We start from the raw sequence: 17,735 nt of genomic DNA, 5'->3' as shown, positions 1-17,735 counted from the left end.
TGCGGTGCGGGTGCATAGGGATTAGATTGTGCATTACTAATTTGCAATTCCTCCTTTGTTTTCAAGTCCTTTTTGTTTGGCACTATAATACCATTTTATTTCTGTTTATGTGACACAATTTTTTATTAATTTATTTTAAAAATAACATATTTTTATAATTAGAAATAATGTAATTTAGATTCTTTTTCACTTTTAATGACACTCTGCTATAGTTAAACATGGTACTCCATATTTAAAACAACAAGGGATCTCATAATTTAATTATTCATGACTGTTTATGTCTCTAGCATGACCACTTGATGATCCAAAAATCTTGTAGCTACACAAATATAAATATGATCATAAGTTTCAAATATCTTTATTTTTTCTTAAATTACGTGAAAGTTTTTAAATTATGTTACATAATGAAATATTTCACTTGTACAAGTTTGAACTTCATGCTACTGTTGATGCCGGAGCCAAAAAATTTACTAAGGGATATCAAAATATTAAAAAGTAAATGTATAAAGAAAATAATGAGAGTCAACATATACTAGATAAACATAACAATAATTTTTCTACTTAACTTTTTGGCGAAGGGAATGATAATGATTTCTTGCATTGGTTTAACAGAAAGATCTTTGCCTACTATTAAATGTGGCAAATAAAAGCTATCAACTAACGTTAACAACATCAAATTGTACAACTGCAAAATTGTACATGTTTTGGGTGATGAAAGTTGAAACAAATGTTGGCACCAATAACCTGGGGCAGAACTAGTGTATTAGTTACGGTTCCGGTCGAATTCAGTAAATTAGGTTCAACTCCTCTATTTTATCTTAAGAAATTTAAAAGGCAGTAACTTAAATAGTTATAATTCCGTATTCATAAGTTTCAAACTAGCTCCACCTCTGCTACTAAAATTTCTATTTAGCATGAGGTGAAAAGAAAAAGAAAATAGAAAAAGAAAGGTCTTTGATGGTTCTAAACTCCTACCTAATGCAAGGTCGCATATATTAGAAGTCTTAAGACAAATTTTTTTTTCCTTTTCCCACCCGGTGTACATTGGAGTCCGACTATGTTCATATTCGCGTTGCGCAGAGCCCCATTCAGAAAGAAGCTTTTCCATACCTAGAGCTCGAACCCGAGACCTCTAGTTAAGGTATGAGCAGTATCATCTACTGCACCATATCCTTTGGTGGTTAAGACAAAAACTATATGCAACATTACTTCTCTTTTCCACACAGTGCATACTGTTGGTGAAATTACAAGTAATTACAGTTGAAAAATTAGATAAAGAAAAATAAATAAATATTCTTCAGGCTGAGACGCAGATATCCCGCTCTCTTTAAGGAGATTCAAACCCACTGCGGTATCATCTTTACCGGTCCAGCAGTAATACTCTTGACTTGTCCCCTCCAGGATACAACAGCCCGACAACGTCGTATGACTCAAACAAATACTGGACAAGTTGTTGAGTCCAAAGCTCCACCAAAATGAACACCTTCCTTCAACAAAAATAATATTCTCTTTTGTAGAGGAAAATTTCGAGACTTAGAGCCCGTTTGGACATAAAAAAAAATTCCTTTTTTTCCAAAAAGTTTTCGCTTTTTTCCGAAATCAGCGTTTGTTCATATAATTTCCAATTTTCACTTGAAGATGCATTTTATAAATTTTCGAAAATTTGAAAAACTCCGAAAAGTTGTTTTTCAAAATTTTCATTCAAATCACTCACAAAACTTCAAAAACAACCCAAAATTATATTCATGTCCAAACACAACTCTAAATTTCAAATAACATTCATTTGAAAAAAAATTTCCCCCTATTTTGGAATTTTACAATTCTTATGCCCAAAAGCCCACTTAGATTTTCTCTTTCTCTTAACACTTTTTTTCACAATACCAATCACACCTTTTTCATGTACATCATAATACTTTTCTCATACTCAATACAAAGAAGTAACATCACAATTTATAGGTGTAGAATCTCTTCCTTGAAATAAATAATAAGATAGTGGGATAATAAAATAGTAGAACATGGGTTGGTGGTTACAAAATATAAGCTTTAGTGGGTAATAAGTGGTAAATCATGACATTAGTGGTTTCATGAGTTACACCAAAGTAATGACCACTTTCTTGCCAATTTATAACCACTATCTCACAAGAAATAATACACTTTAATATCATAATTTTAATACTAAAATGCACTAACACCAATACATACTTTGAGTACTTAAATAGAAATTAGAACATTAAGTTGAAATAAGCCAGGAAAAAATAATAAACCGTCAATTGCACACTAATGCAACATTTAGTATCATAAGACAGAATGCTATGCAACTCTTAGTATCAACCAAGCTTGTAGCCATGTTTTCGAGAGAATGCTCATCTTAGCTGCTTCTTTAAAATTGTGTGAATGACACAATGAGGCAATATGTCAGCTGTCCCTCCCTTACTCATAGTTGTGCCTTGGACATTTTTCTACGAACAAATTTCAATACAAAGCCCTAATGTGCACCACAATTTATAGGTGTGGGAAAGTAAATAGATCGCTAGTCCAGAAATCCTATTTCTAACGTAAAATTAGCACGGTCTAGTCAGTTTTCGGACTGATCATTCAAAAATAGCCAGCGCTTACCAAGTCAATGAAAACTAACCACTATTTTGTTGCAACAGAGACCGGTCCAGCATAATATACCGGAGTTCGGTGCACTTGTGTATGAACTTCCAGCATATTATGCTGGAACTCCAACACACGGAAAGTTCCAACATAATATACTGGAGATTCGAGCACTTGTGTATGAACTTTCAGCATATTATACTGGACCGGTTTACTTTGCTGGAACTCCAGTATATTATGTTGGAGTTCTAGTGTACTTATGCTGGAACTCCATCATATTATGCTGGAGTTCCAGCATACTTATCCTTGAACTCCAGTATAATATGCTGGAGTTCAAGTATACTTATGCTGGAACTGCAGCATAATATACTGGCATATTTTCCGGGTTTGGAACAGTGTTTTCGCTCAGATTTATCTTTACATGAAAAGTGGCTAAATTTCGATTACTTTTGAAACTAGGCTATTTTTGAACGACCACTTGTAAATCTGACTATTTTTGAATTTCTCCCATTTCTAACAGGTTTACATTTTTGGTAATGGATTCAAGTAGTAAATAGACCTTATTCCATCAATCCTATTTCGAACAGGTTTACATCTTGCTAATGAACTTATAGGTTATATACATTGACGGTAAATATTTTTTTAACACTATCAATTAATTTTGACTTGATAGCAAGTTAGTTACCATCTTTAGAGAATTACCAATTAATTCTTATCAAGAGACTTTCCTCTAATTACATAATAAGTAGCTTGATTGTGTAAAAAAAAAAATTACACCATTAATGCATAAATAATGCAAAGTTTAATACTGCAAAAGAAAATTATACTAGCTGTAAGATACTATATTAGAAATACAAAGACTGATAAGAGAAGATACCAGAATTTGACACTCTTATCTCTACCAAACAACCCCTTAACGTGGACTGGCCAACTGATCAACACCATCAAGAACATAGAGTCAATAGCCGTGATGGCTAACCCCTCATCATAAGGCATATAATTCCAAGATTTCAAAACGACAAAGGACTGTGTTCCTCTATCCAAAATGGTGGGCAACATGTTGCAACCATAAAAATAAAGCTGCAACTTTAACGACAATTTAACGTATTACAATTGCTCATTTCTTGGACAAGAGTCCTTAAATCCTGTTCTACATCTTGGAGAAAACATGTATTTCGCTCCAAGTCTGGTATACAGAAAATTTGCTACAACTCTCACACTAGCAAAAGGTTAACTGAGGCATCTCAATATGGTAAAAATTGTGAACATTCAGGTAAGGATCTGATAGATAAGTGAATAGCATAGACAAATCCTATGTTAATGCCGTTCAAGTTTGGGGAGATCTGCAGGAAATAAGGCATTGAATTGACCAAAAGGAATTAGTTTTGTTTAGTAAACTTTGTACGATAGAGATCAAGGGGAACATACTCCACAGTCACTGTCCGATCATCAAACAGTCGCCCATGTAAACAATGAGCAGCCATGCATGCAGCTTCTGCTCTTCTAAACTCCACAAGTACACAGCCGGGCTCAAACACATCATTAACAGAAATTTCAGTCTTTTCCTCAAGTTTCTCTCGAGCATCCAACTCTTCTTTCGACGAGAATTCTGGTTCAAAAGCTCCATCTACATTTCCATTGTCTTCCTCTGATTTCATTGCCTCCTTAACTGGTGATTGATCATTTATCTCAAGATGTTCAACTGGACTAGAATTAGAATCTTCATCTTTCCTTTCCAAAACTATAATAGTATTCTTTTCATTTGGAGGGACTCCACGAGTAACCTCGGAATTTTCTTGGCAGCTTGTCCCTCGATCAGACACATTACCATCATTGGGTAGAGGGTCAGAAGTGTCGTCTTTTATTACCTCCTCATGAGGTCCATCATTGGAATGACTGCCACCAGCCAAAGCATCATCGGCATCTCCAGCCTCCTCTTTGGAGTCACCTTTTAAAGGTTCTGACACCTGAGTTTTACCATCAGCGGCCAAAGCATCATCGACATCTCCAGCCTCCTCTTCGGAGTCACCTTTTAAAGGTTCTGACATCTGAGTTTTACCATCAGCACATCTTTCAGCTTCCTCAGCGCTATTGGTTTCCATGGGTTCTTCATCACTGTTAAGGAGGTGTGACCCACCAACTTCCAACTCGTGATCAGAACTCTTTGGGGATGGATCATTTCGGTCACACTCTTTAGCAAACTCCATATCGTCCTCATTCACAGTAGGACTAGTGTCCATAGCAGCAGGATCAGATGTGAGTGAGCATTGACTTTGCTTTACAACATTAATCGATTTAACAGCGCCAAACCTACAGCATCAGAAGAGCATTTTCCAGATCAGTGATGAATTGACAAGGAGAAATAAAAGCAATGAGGTTAAGAAAAAAAGACTTTTCATAAATGACCTGGCACACTCCAATCTGATGTCTTCCAATAACTCTTCAACTTCTGCTTCAGACAATAAAATGAGTACATTTGCATCCACCTGGACAGGACAAGACAATTAGAGGAAAAAATCTAGTAACCCCCTGATAAGTGGATTTGCCACATCTAAGAAATATAATTCCAGTAATATATGGAAACAAAACCACGTCTCAATACCGAGCAAATTGGAGTTGGCCATCTGACTCATTTTACATGTAGCTTCATTTAAGCCCGTCTCCATTACAATGTTATAAAATTTTAGTTTCTCTAGCACTAGAAGTTCCCTACAATTTCTAATAGTATCAACATTTTTACTGGCATAACAGACAGCATTTTTTTTTCTTATCGAAAATAAAATTTAAACTACACCAAGATTAAAAAACAGACATACCAGATTTTTCAGCTTCAGAACTTCCGTGGGCTTCTCCAGAAGTGGCTTTGCATGCTGGGGAATCCAGTATAAAGGTGTATTTTCATCTTTGTCCTGAGTATTATGTGTATCTTTTGGTCAAATTTGTATTGCCAAGAATAGATTAAAAATTGTACCTAAAGCCAAAATTTCTGGATAAGAGGACTTGAGAGAGTACCAGTAAAACAGTATCTGGGATAGCTTGAACAACAGTTAACACTTTTCCACCCAACTTCATACCATTAAGACCAGCACAAGCTTTAAGAGTAACTGAATGGTCAACATACTGAAATGGTTGAAATAATTACTTTAAGATCAATAAAAGACGCAAGAGTTGAACTTGGAGAAGACTTAAGAGTTCACAGCACTTGAGTCAAGGAGAAATACAAAGGGACAGAGAGGCTCAAGATGTAACAAACCAAGGTATCTAGCTCAACAAATTTAAGCAATAGCAATCCACAAATCAAAGCATGGTCATAAAATACTATAAAAGGAATACTCTACATGCAATGAAAATAAGGACAAGCATATAAGAAATTTGTGCAGTGCATCAAGTATGGCAAGTCACTTTTGGCACTAAAAAATTTTTTTATTCACTGGAATCATTTCTTCCCTCACTCATTGACACAAGCAGGCAGCACTATTCTCCAAAGCATTAAACATCTCATGTAAAATTGTAAAGCTAGAGATCTAGGGTCATTCATTCTCAAATCTTGAGAGGGACGAAGAGAGCGTGCAAAGTGATCTGCAGTGTCCTCTGCAGATTATTGGGAAGTAAAGGAATTAAAGAGATCTGATGTCTAGAAAATTTGATATGAATAGTTAAAAGCTCCTCTACTCTTTTTGATTTATTTTCGTGTAAAGGATGATACTTTTTTTCTATTGGCCGTGTAAAGGATGATATATTTGGCACACATTGATCGAATCAGTAAGCCTACACCTGGATCTGAATCAGTATTGGTTGTTCTAGAGCAACTGTACGTCAGCTGGTAAGATGCTTGTCTGTCAAAAAATTTACTTACTCGTCCTACCTTTAGAGAAGTAAAGTAGCAGAATTAGAAGAGAAAAATTAAAATAAAAAAAGGAGTTCAAAGAGGATAGCATGCCTTTACATGCTAACAGTGGTAAGTCATTTTGTTTGGCAAGACAGAAAGAAAAGCAAGCAGAAAGGACCACCAAATTTTTTAACATGTAAAAAGAACTACTTTTTGTTCATTCACTCTTCCACCCAAAGAAGATTGTTGAAGAGGAATAAGATCTAACTTCTAGTAAGATGATAATTTGCTCTTTTTTCTACCACTCGGTACTTCCAATAATTCACTCCAACGAAAATAATCTTAGCCAGAATTAAGACTCCGCTTGTTGCGTAAAAGCTACCTTTGCAATAAGGAAAGAATATTTCAGAAAAGAAAAGGACACTTAATTTAATATGAGAAAGATGTATCCAATAATCCGAGAGTACCTCAAGAAATGCACAAGGTTCATTGATATCTGAATTCATACTGAAATGGTAGGCTTTCAAAGGTCCAAAAGCTTTAGCAATCTCCATAAGCTGAAATAGCATCAGATAAGATCAAATTCACTGGAAAGCCCGATATTCCATTGTTCTTTCTTTTTAATTAAGGAAAGGTTTTGAGACATTATTTGGCCTTACCATCTCCGATGAAATAGTTCTTGAAATTCCACCAACAAAAATCTGCGACGTGTATAAAAACTTGTTACTGAAAGGGAGAGGAAACAACAGGAATGAAACAGACTTGAAAATCTGAAAAAACATTAATCAGATAGAAAATACAAAATGGTAAAATTTCGAAGAACTCGTTTGTGGAAGCCAAATTAAACAAAAAAATTCTGAAGTTCACAAATATGACCTGTCAAAGAGTTGAGGCAAAGGCCAACAAAGAAAGTAAAGCAATCCAAATGTAACGTCCTCACAATCCCACAGGATTCAAATGAGAAGCTTTGCATCTAGTCTAACAGTTAGGGAACTTTCAAACAACAACACCTTATGTACTGAAAGCAGATATCATAGTCTATAACCTCACAACCAAATATATAATTGAGCCACTTGAGATTCCTGTGTTGTGAAGTAGCATAGAGCAGCTGGACTTTCTGTCTATGCGAGTCTCGTATACAAGATACATAAAAGTGCAGCGCACAGAAGAAATTATTGGTATAATAGTCTCAACTCTCAAAGCTATTGTTCCTATCCTGATCGTTAGGTCATCAAAATGTGTATCCCAGTTTCCTAGAACATAGGCTTTCTTCCGTATCTAATACCCTTTTTTGGGTGGGTGGGGTGGGGGTCAAGGTAAGCATTTGATATTAACCAATTTGCTGTCGTACACATCATTTTCATAATACAGTTAGAAATCATCTAGACAAGACATTGTTTCTTGTTTACACCAAAGTACCGCGCAAAAAAAAGAAAACCGTAACCGCAATGAAGGACTTACTTACCCTTCAAAAGTTAATTTCATTCCTTTCTCAAAATTTAAGCTAACATACAAAAAAACTGGATTTGCAACATTATATTTTAAAACACCTAACTACAATACACAAGAGCTCAAGCTTATGAAAAGTAAACTCTTAATATACAGTAATAGCCATTTTTCAACTCTTAAGTAGTCCTGCTAAATCAGAGAGATCAAACAAACTGAAACTGACAAGAAACTTACTAATAGCATGAAACAAATAGGAGATTCATATTTATCACAAGGAAAGGACGATAGGCATTCCAAGTACAAGGCCAACACATGGCATAAGTGTATACCGCTTCCAGTTCCGACAGGCAGGTTTAAAGGTCAAATCCTTTGTGTTGTTTCAGATGCATACCTTATAAGGAGAATCCTCCACAGTGTTGTCTACCCTATTAGCTGCAGCAACCGACTTCTGAGGAACACCAGTCTGCATGAAAATAGCAACTGTCTGAAAACCTGCTACATGAATAATGACCACAGTATACCTCAGAAACTGCATATAAAAGCAGAATAAAGCACTGTTTCAACGTAAAGAGGAAGCACCATCTTCCTACTACTTAAATACACATGCGTTGACAAAATGTAGAAAATACAGAGCAAGAAGTTACTGAGACAAGACTTGATTTTCATGTGGAAGTCACTAAGCAGTCTAACCCATTTTTCAAAGCTATACTAATAGGAAATTACTAAAATAAAATATAAGAGGCGTACCTATCATAAGAAAAAGAGGGGGGGGGGGGGGGTAGGAGGGGGGGGGGTGGAAGGCAGGAGGTTTGTTGGAGAGTATCTATCTAGAAAGAACAAAAATAACCAGTAACTAACAAGGAAGCTGCAGCTCCAACATGCAGCCAATGTTCTATATTAACAAAACTGCCCTACCACAATTTCCATATTTTTTTATTTCACTTCATTTGATATAACTCAACTATATATCATCCTTTTTGCACTTATGCAGTGGAAACCACCATCATCATCCTCCAATATCCAGTTAAACGGATGATCAAATGACGTGCAGCTTCCCCTGCTCTGATATAGGAGGTGAAAGATATTGAGGGTACTATTAGAGAAGATCAGAATGATTTCATATCAATAGCATCTTAAACATATGCTATACTAAAATTTTGGTGCCTATGTTGCTGCTAATCTTGGTGCCTATGTTGCTGCTAACAAATGCTAAGGGACTCTATGAGATTGGTGTCCCATTCACAGAGGTTATCTTCCACACTGAACAATCATTCAAGCATTGAGGACAAGTCTAACCTCTTCATGCGTCCTACTCTTTGACTAGATGAAGACCTTGACTTTTTTATGATAAAGATGGACACCTTGTTTTTTACCTGCAAGAACACATTTACCGGAGAATTTTGTTTATTGCCTATGTACTTATTCTTTGATGCAGGTGAAGAATAGATTTTGAGTAGTATGTATTACTGGGACAAGAACAGCAAATTGACCATCATACTTAACATCCCTCGCCGAACAAAAGTCACAATCCATGCAACTAATCACTCCAAATACCCCATGATAAAGAAAGGAAGGAAAGAGAATAGGAAAAGTCAGATTCATTTAACTAAACATAAATTTGTTTCAACCCACCACAAACGCATAGTCTGTATCCATTTTAGAACTGAAAATTAAAATGAAGAATAAGTACACAACCCATATTACAAAAAGTGTGTGTGGGGTTTGAAATGCGATGTACCATTTTATAAAGTAGCCCAAGGACCCGGATATCTGACATTTCACATCCTCATATGGAGAATTACAGTCAATAGAAAAGGCATATTGTTTCCTGCTAATCCCATTATCAAAGACTTTTCAGGAAATCCGCCAAGTAACCTTGAACAAACTTTCATCAGCAAAGTCTGTACTCTATATCAACGGTCACCACTATATGATTAAAATGGCAACCGAACTACAACTCAAACCGCTTTTAACCTAGTACTGGCAACCAAATTTTACACAAATCACTTTTGACCCAACTCGTTTTGGGGCCACCCGCATTCAATACTTGTCTTAGTAAAATCACTTTGAACAGGCAGAAAATTTAACCCAACTACCCAAATGACAATGAGTTGTCACTTTTCAACCGAAAGTAACAAGCTTGCTTTATTGAAACAAAAAGGACCTAAAGAAGTAGCTATTTTTCAACCAAGAACCCAATCATATTAAAATCGATCTATTGGGTAACTGTTTCTCAGCTACCTTCCCCTTACCTCCTTAATTGTTAAGACATATAGGGAAGTAGAACAACTTGACAATGCAACTCCCTAGCATTGAATTGTTGTTCATATATTTTCAAAAGCTATAGAAGGAAAAAGTTGAAAACGAAACGTTTACTAGTCAAGCATATGAAACATGACAACTCTATAATATAGATTGAAGCTTCAGGGAAAATGGTAGCACAAAAAAGATGACACACCAAGACATCTCATAATGTAGCGGGAAGTAAGAAAATCCAGCCAAACAGACTGATTTTACTTTTGGGTGGGGGTTCGGAGATTGCAACACAGTGAAATTAGATAGACTGCATATCACATAACATATTACATAAAATAATATGCAAGAACCAATCATTGTCCCACACGTCTCTCATGATATCACTAAGAAAAAGCAAATAACAAAAGGCCAGTGCAAAAGACCAGCACAAATCTATAAAGAATCTCATGGTAATATTCTTACAGCCACTTCGACGAAGTCTTTTGGCCGCCTGATTTTAAGAATAGAACCACAGAAGGATCTGCCATCAAAAGAAAGTGCAGCAGAAGCATCCTCGGGGGTTAAAAATTCTAGAAGAGCTTGGCGCTTCTCCTTGTGTATCTGCAGTGAAGAAACAGTAAGCAACACTAATCTCTATCCTACTTAGAACAAGAGTAGAAGAAGTAAACATACCATACAGCTGATACATGGTTGTGTTCCTTGAATGCGATTGACTCCTGAAGACAGCAAAGAATGATTAATCCAGTCCAGAATATCTTTCTCAGAAGCGGAGTTTGGCAAGTTTTCTAGATAAAGCCTTCTCATAGGTCGTGTTGCTTGTGTCAGCTGGACCGAATCAGTTGCATGTACAGATGAAAATAAGTAATTATATGAAACGCCAGCAGTCTTTGTTGTAAATGTATTAGCAGGAACCACGCTAGAGAGCTGATGTATATTTGGTATTACAGATTGCATTGAAGACTGAACGCTAGAAGGAACAGAACCAGTAACATTACTTCCAGCTGATGCAGGTGGTAGATCCCACCCAGCATTTTTCCGATCTGGAGAGCGGTTAGTTGGAGGAGGAGTTTTAGCAGCAGCCTCTGATTTCCTCTTTCTTGGTGAATAGCCACCAAGCCCACTTGTAGATTCTGCATGGCGCTTGGAGTGGCTATCTGAACCATTGCTGGATATATTTTTATCCAGATCATAATGTGATCTTCCAGATTTATCTTTGGAAGAATGCGAGGAAAACTCACCACGCTCTCTGAGATCATGAGATGAATGCTTACGTCCTCTTGGTGAGCCAGAACGAGACCTTCTACCTCGATCTTTATCATACTCTCGACTTCTTGACCGCCTTCTCTTTGGTCTTTCTTCCTCCAGCTGAGCCCGAGAAGATTCCACCCTTCCGGTAACTTCAGAAACTTTCGATGAACTGTGTTTTTTATCGGCATTCTTGTCTCTGTTTCTCTCCTCGTCATCACTTCGGTGCTTCCTTCTACCTGATTCAGACTTTACTTCAGTTCTGTCAGCATAACTATCTCTCCGTCCATGATTTCTTGAATGCCTTTTCTCAGCCTCATCCAGAGGAGCATCACTTGGCACTTCCATATCTTTCCTCTTCCTGTATGACTGTCTCTCATCCTTATCAGGATCTTTGTCTTTTCTTCCCTCATCGCGTCTTCTGTCAGTTTTATCTGTCGATCTCTCCTTCCGGGCCAAATCTCTTGAATGTCTTTTACCAGTTTCATTTCCAGAATCATCAACAAATTCCTCATCTTTTCTTCTCCGGACAAGATAATCTTTGTCGGTTTTGCTACCAGCTAGTCTCTTATTGCTTACATCTTTGTTCACTGATCTCTTTGATTTGATTTCAGATTCTCTACTATCTTTATGTTTACCCCTAGCCAATTTTTCAGCCATCATATTATTCTCTGTTTGCCTTGATGCTAACTTCCTAGAATCCTCCGAAGTATGTCTGGAAGCACTAGGTAATGACTCATCGTAGCGGTTTCGCTCAGGTTCTAAACCATCAGTAGCCCTCTTATGCCTGTCTTCTTTACGTGATACACTCTCAGCTCCTACAAAATTGTTCTTAATGTCCACTTCCTCTTCCTTACTTTTCCTTCTAAGCATGATGTCATCAAAACTGAGAGGTCTTGTCCTAGCTGATGTACCATCATTGCCATTACCCTTTGATGAACTACGGTAACCATTCTTATCTTTTTGCCGATTGTATCCCATGATACTAATCTAGCAAGAAGCTATCAATCTTTCAATCAACTCCTATGCGTTTAGGACACATAAGGTAAATCACCACCTGATTAATGCAGAAGTCACAGACTCATGATCATGCATCCATCAGAACAATTTCCAAGGACGAAAATAGCTGCATGCAAAAAAACAAATCCATCATGCCTTTCAGTAAATTAACCATGGATCCAATTGTAAGAAATAGTAGTGCTTTTAGAATTTTTTTCTCAACTTTGAGAAGTGTATCCAGCAATGTATCAAATTATCTATTCCAACAATTTTCTCCGAAAGTGCAAAACTTAAAAAGAAAAGAGAATTTCTAACAAATACTTTAATAGAATTCATTCTCCGATAGTTGTATCTATCCATGTATATGCGTAACGCATTCTGCGTTATTTATTATGGTTAAGAAACAAAAAGCACATCAGTGTCTCTTGCTCATATCCCTATCAGGAGAGCTGCTGCACTCCTGTTAAGATGCCTTCACACCTCAGGCATTCAGATGCCAGTCGTTGAATGGAATAAGAATGATAAAACGCATATGAATGATTGTTTTTTCTTCATATATTGGTTTTTTTAATCATTATCATCTTCTCCTTTAGATAAAATACATCTATCTGGCGAAACATCATATTTGGCAATAGATGAGACCTAAGTCATTTATAGCTCACGGACAACAGAAATGACAAAAAAATACAGTGAATGAGTAAAAGATAACTCCACCAGAAAGCTTGGCAGCCCCTATTTTTCTCTTAATTTAGAATTAGAATATGGAGCTTAATAACTTGAGAAGCACAAGTGCCAAGTGCACATAATAATTTAAAAAATAAATGCACAGAGATACAGATTATACCACGCTAGGATAAGAAACAATCTGCAGCCAAGGCAGAAAGAATCAGATTGTAACTTCAATTGGAACAGAATTTGTCAAAGTTTTTCCAAAACCATTACAGCTTAGCAAACTGAGACCACTAGTTTAGCTTGAATGCAACAAGAATTCAGAGGAAATGTCAAAAAATATATATCATCCAATGTCTTGTAATTAGAAAAGATATGTACGCCTGATAACGCTCAAAATGCATTGCAGTCAAAACATTACCACCGGCCGCAATGTGGAGAACACAAAGCATGAAAGAAAGGTTAAGCCACAATAAATGCTTAGTGGTAACAGGAGTCCCCTTTTTTACCATTATCTAGGTCATAGTGTCACTCCACAGTTCCAGCTTATGTCAGAGAGCATGTTGTGGCATGTTCTAGCTGATATTTAAGAATTTGCGGCACACTGCTTTGACTAATTTTAATTAGCTTGTATTAAGTCCAGACAACATCCTAAGTAAAGAAAGGTTGAGGGGCGGGCCCATTATCCCAGAGTTTCAAAGGCTGCGGTTGGTCCTAAGCTTCGCCCTAGACGGATTACTCGGTCATCAAAAAGAAAAGGCCAGAAAACATCCCATGTAGATAACAATCCTCAAAGAACAAACCCTGAATTTTTATTTTCTGTATTTGACACATAATTTTTCTGAAAAAGATGATAGCTTTCAAAAAGGAGAATAACTTTTTCCTCGTGCTTTTTCCTGTGTTGGGAGTTCAGTGGGATGTATGCAATGCTGAGAGTTCTGTATAGCTTGAAAGAAATGCACATACATCTCAAAAAAAATATGGAAAGATAGAGACATCCAAAAGCCAAAAATCTCAAATATTATCATCATTCTGAGCAATGAACTATGCGCTACTTCATTCACAAGCAGACACACCATAAATGACTAAGTAACCGGTCCACTTCTACGACTAGTCTTCTCTACCTAAGCAAAGAATCGAGCAATTGCACCATTTTTTTATGAGGGTGGTGTCCTGCTACCCCCCACTAGCATAGGTGTTGCGCAACACTGCCCTCAGCAAAAAATAAACAATTGCATCATTTGACCATCTTCTTAGCCATTCCCTCCTAAACAAAAACCTGCATGTGCGAGCATTGCATCCTACGTGAGCTCACATTGTTGATACCAAGACCAGATAAAAGAGCAGGGTTGCCATAGCCCCTTATAACTACTCAATTTAAAATGAATTTCCCAACATTCCCGCCTAAATAACCATAACAGACTCAAGGGTATGGCTTAGTGGTCAATGAAGTGGGGGAGAATCATGAGGTCTCAGGTTCACGTCCCAGCAAAGGCAAAATACACTAGGTGACATCTTTCCATCTATCTAAGACTTGGTGTAGAGAGTTACTCGGTGTTAGTGCTAGTGAGAGGTAGCAAGTACCTACTGAAATAGTCAAGGTGCGAACAGGTACAACCTGGACACCACCGTCAACAAACACTAGGTGATTTCTTCCATCTATTTAAGGCATAATGGGCATAGTTACTTGGTATCAATGCTAGTGCAAGCAAGTTGTGCCTGTACACCACCGTCATTAAAAAGAAAAAGGGAAAAATAACCATAACATACAAAACCACTAATTTGGTTCACAGCTATAAATTCTGTAATATGAACCATCAATTCTAAATTAAATAAAAATCTTCACCGCTGAAATTAAAAAAAAAAAACTAAAATAGCAAAAATGATAAATATTTATAAGGAATTTTCGATGTTGTCCAGCTCTACTTAACTTAGCGTTAATGAAATTATCTTGTGCTTATTAATTAAAAATACAAAAATGAGAAATTTAATTGGCAAATGTGTAAAGAGCAGAGCAACGACGTGTAATAACAGAGACGGTTAGTTCTTTACAAGTAAATAAAGCAGCGATAGAGTAAAAAAGTAAAATGTTAACTTACCGGAAAATGCGAACGGAGGATTTGCTAACGCCGGAGAATCGATTGGGTCGAAATTGAATGTTTTGAGTAAAGCTTAGGAAGAAAGGAAAAACCTAGACATGCTCAGATATTATTATGCCTATTTCAATTCCCAAATATACCCCTCTAATATCTTTCTAATTTTTTGGTTATTATTATTATTTATTTATTTTTAATAACAGTGTCCAACTTAAATTTGCACTAAGTATGTTTGCCGGACACGCTGGACCTGGCTGGACATGGAAAAAAGTAGAAATAGCGTGGGATAGCCATTTTTTAACATGGTATTTAGTTTTTATCCAATATTTTTAATGCTGAGCAAAAATAGCCACTATCCTATTAAAATTAATACGAAAAGACATTTTTACCCTTTATTCATGAGTGCTGTATAAATATTAAGGACATGGTGTCCTTAACATTTACACTGCACACATGAAGTTAAGGACGCCATGTCCTTAAGATTCACACTGCATATATGAAGTTAAGGACATGATGTCCTAAAGTTTAACAACGGAAGGTGCAAATACAGGACACTTTGTCCTTGATATTTACCCAACATTCATGAAGTTAAGGACACCATGTCCTTAATATTTACACAACACTTATAAAGTTAAGGACACTATGTCCTTTACATTTATACTTCACACATGAAGTTAAGAACACCATATCCTTAACATTTACACTGCACATATGAAGTTAAGGACATGAGGTCCTAAAGTTTAAGAACGGAAGGTACATATACAAGTTAAGAACATTATGTCTTAACATTTACAACTGCACACTTAAGGACGCCATGTCCTTAACATTTACACTGCGTATGTAAAGTTAAGGACATGATGTCCTAAAGTTTAACAATGGAAGGTGCAATCTCATTGATAGTTCTTTTAATGACCGTCGGAAAGCCACAAACAATTGCAACAAAAGAAATAGACCTGATAAATTTGAAGCTTTAATTCTCATGAATCCAACAAAGGAAAACGTAGAGAACAATAGAAAAAATAAAGCACGAGGAACAGATGAAGAGATACAATCATACGAACAAGCCCAATAGAAAGATAGTTTGTTTTGAAAGTACAAGAGGGGTGGTGAATTGTGGTCTATTAGAAAATAGTTGACTAAGGATGAGTTTAGTCGACTAGATCTCGTGCAGAATGCAAATAGAGATAAACAAAGAGAATAGTAAACAGAACAACACACATGAATTTTTATACTGGTTCGGCACCGGTGGTACTTACGTTTAGTTTCCCTTGGGCCACAAGGGTTCTCTTAGATCTTGAAAATAATTACAGCAATGATGGTTTTAACTCGTTCACCACCAACGGAATGTAGCAGCTATATATTTTGAATGTTGACACAATACTTTTTTGCGTTCTAACTCTTCCTATCTTTTATGACACTGGTAAATTGAAGAATACTATATTTATGCTAAAAAGTAAAGAGACTTAGAAGACAATGTTTGTAGTTGCGCAAGTCTTCTTTATGAACTGAGCAGACTTCTTATAGGAGAGTTTGAGAGCCGTTGCAATTTGTCTTGATTGAGGCACAGAATCCTCTAAGAGATTTGACCCAAGGGGTGCCTCTTGAATCCTGCACTTGAGATGGGCTGGATTTCGTTCATGACTTTCCTTGTCACGTCCTTATTTTATGGAGAGATTTGAGCCTTCGACTTTGCTGATTGAAGATGCCAGATATTCTTTGATCTTCACTTGATATGTTTCCTTGTTTGATAGTCTTCGATTGAGACTGAGAGGGCACGACAGATTTGGTTTCTTTTTTAATGGCTTCTTATCATTTGATTCAGCATCATCTCCTTTGGTTTAGACATCATCAACTCCTTTTATTCAGCACCATCTCCTTTGGTTTGGACCTTGTCAGCTTCTTTCCTTTTGACAGCTTCTTGACAGCTTTCTTTCCTTTTGTTGATATCTTGATTTCTGCAATCAATGTAAATAGGTTATCATCATTGAAACTTAGATTTAGATTTAACAATCTCCCCCTTTTTTATGATGACAATAAAGAGGGAGTAAACAGTAAATAAATATGGATAAGTATAAACCATGTATACTTCCCTCTCATTATGCCCGCTCCCCCTGCGTTTGTACTTATCATTGCTCCCCCTGAGTTGATGCTTTACTTCTCTACTGTACTGTTCTCCCCTTTGACATCAATCAAAAAGGAAAAAAATACAAGCCGAGTAACATAGGAAGTAATATTTATAAGAACAGACTAGTTAGAGCAGCAAAAGTGATGCCTACAGCAGAGGCATAGAGGATGGTTCATACAGACCTAAGCAAAAATAAGTTGTTAGACCAAAAGCAAGCAAGCAAAAGCAAAGCAACAAAGATTGTTTTTAATAACATCATCACATAACGCATTAGCTTCTCCCAAGGAAATACTTGAGGGTATTGATCACTTTGGTGCAGAAGGAATCACAGGAATTTTCAACATCTTTGACAAGCTTATCCATCTTTTCTGTCATAGAGTTGAATGCCCTGGTTCCTTGTCGCCGTCTGGCTCCCATATCCATCCTAATCTTGGCCACATCTGTACCTGTCTCTTTATTGACTTCCCTG

At 36.6% G+C, this 17,735-nt stretch overlaps 1 protein-coding gene across 1 annotated transcript; it reads right to left on the bottom strand.

The window, feature by feature from the left end:
• Nucleotides 1-3,425: 3,425 nt before the first annotated feature.
• On the bottom strand, nucleotides 3,426-15,244 carry LOC109245061. Its single transcript, XM_019412245.1, has 10 exons — nucleotides 15,145-15,244; nucleotides 10,805-12,503; nucleotides 10,595-10,732; nucleotides 8,268-8,339; nucleotides 7,087-7,128; nucleotides 6,895-6,984; nucleotides 5,611-5,718; nucleotides 5,415-5,507; nucleotides 5,005-5,084; nucleotides 3,426-4,908 (listed from the first exon to the last, which is right to left on the bottom strand). Exons 2-10 carry the CDS (start codon nucleotides 12,356-12,358, stop codon nucleotides 3,978-3,980), a joined length of 3,108 nt encoding a protein of 1,035 aa, XP_019267790.1. The 5' UTR covers nucleotides 12,359-12,503; nucleotides 15,145-15,244; the 3' UTR covers nucleotides 3,426-3,977.
• Between the last annotated feature and the right edge of the window lie 2,491 nt (nucleotides 15,245-17,735).

The sequence above is a fragment of the Nicotiana attenuata genome, unplaced genomic scaffold (assembly GCF_001879085.1).
Source record: "Nicotiana attenuata strain UT unplaced genomic scaffold, NIATTr2, whole genome shotgun sequence".
Taxonomy (NCBI): domain Eukaryota; kingdom Viridiplantae; phylum Streptophyta; class Magnoliopsida; order Solanales; family Solanaceae; genus Nicotiana; species Nicotiana attenuata.
This window is presented reverse-complemented; position numbering and strand designations above follow the sequence as displayed.

Excerpts from the sequence above, each read along its gene's own strand:
- LOC109245061 (XM_019412245.1), bottom strand. The coding sequence starts at position 12,358 with ATGGGATACAATCGGCAAAAAGATAAGAATGGTTACCGTAGTTCATCA. Across the intron at positions 6,985-7,086 it reads GAACTATTTCATCGGAGATG|CTTATGGAGATTGCTAAAGC; the intron begins GTAAGGCCAAAT and ends ATGCTATTTCAG. Across the intron at positions 5,719-6,894 it reads AACCTTGTGCATTTCTTGAG|TATGTTGACCATTCAGTTAC; the intron begins GTACTCTCGGAT and ends CAACCATTTCAG.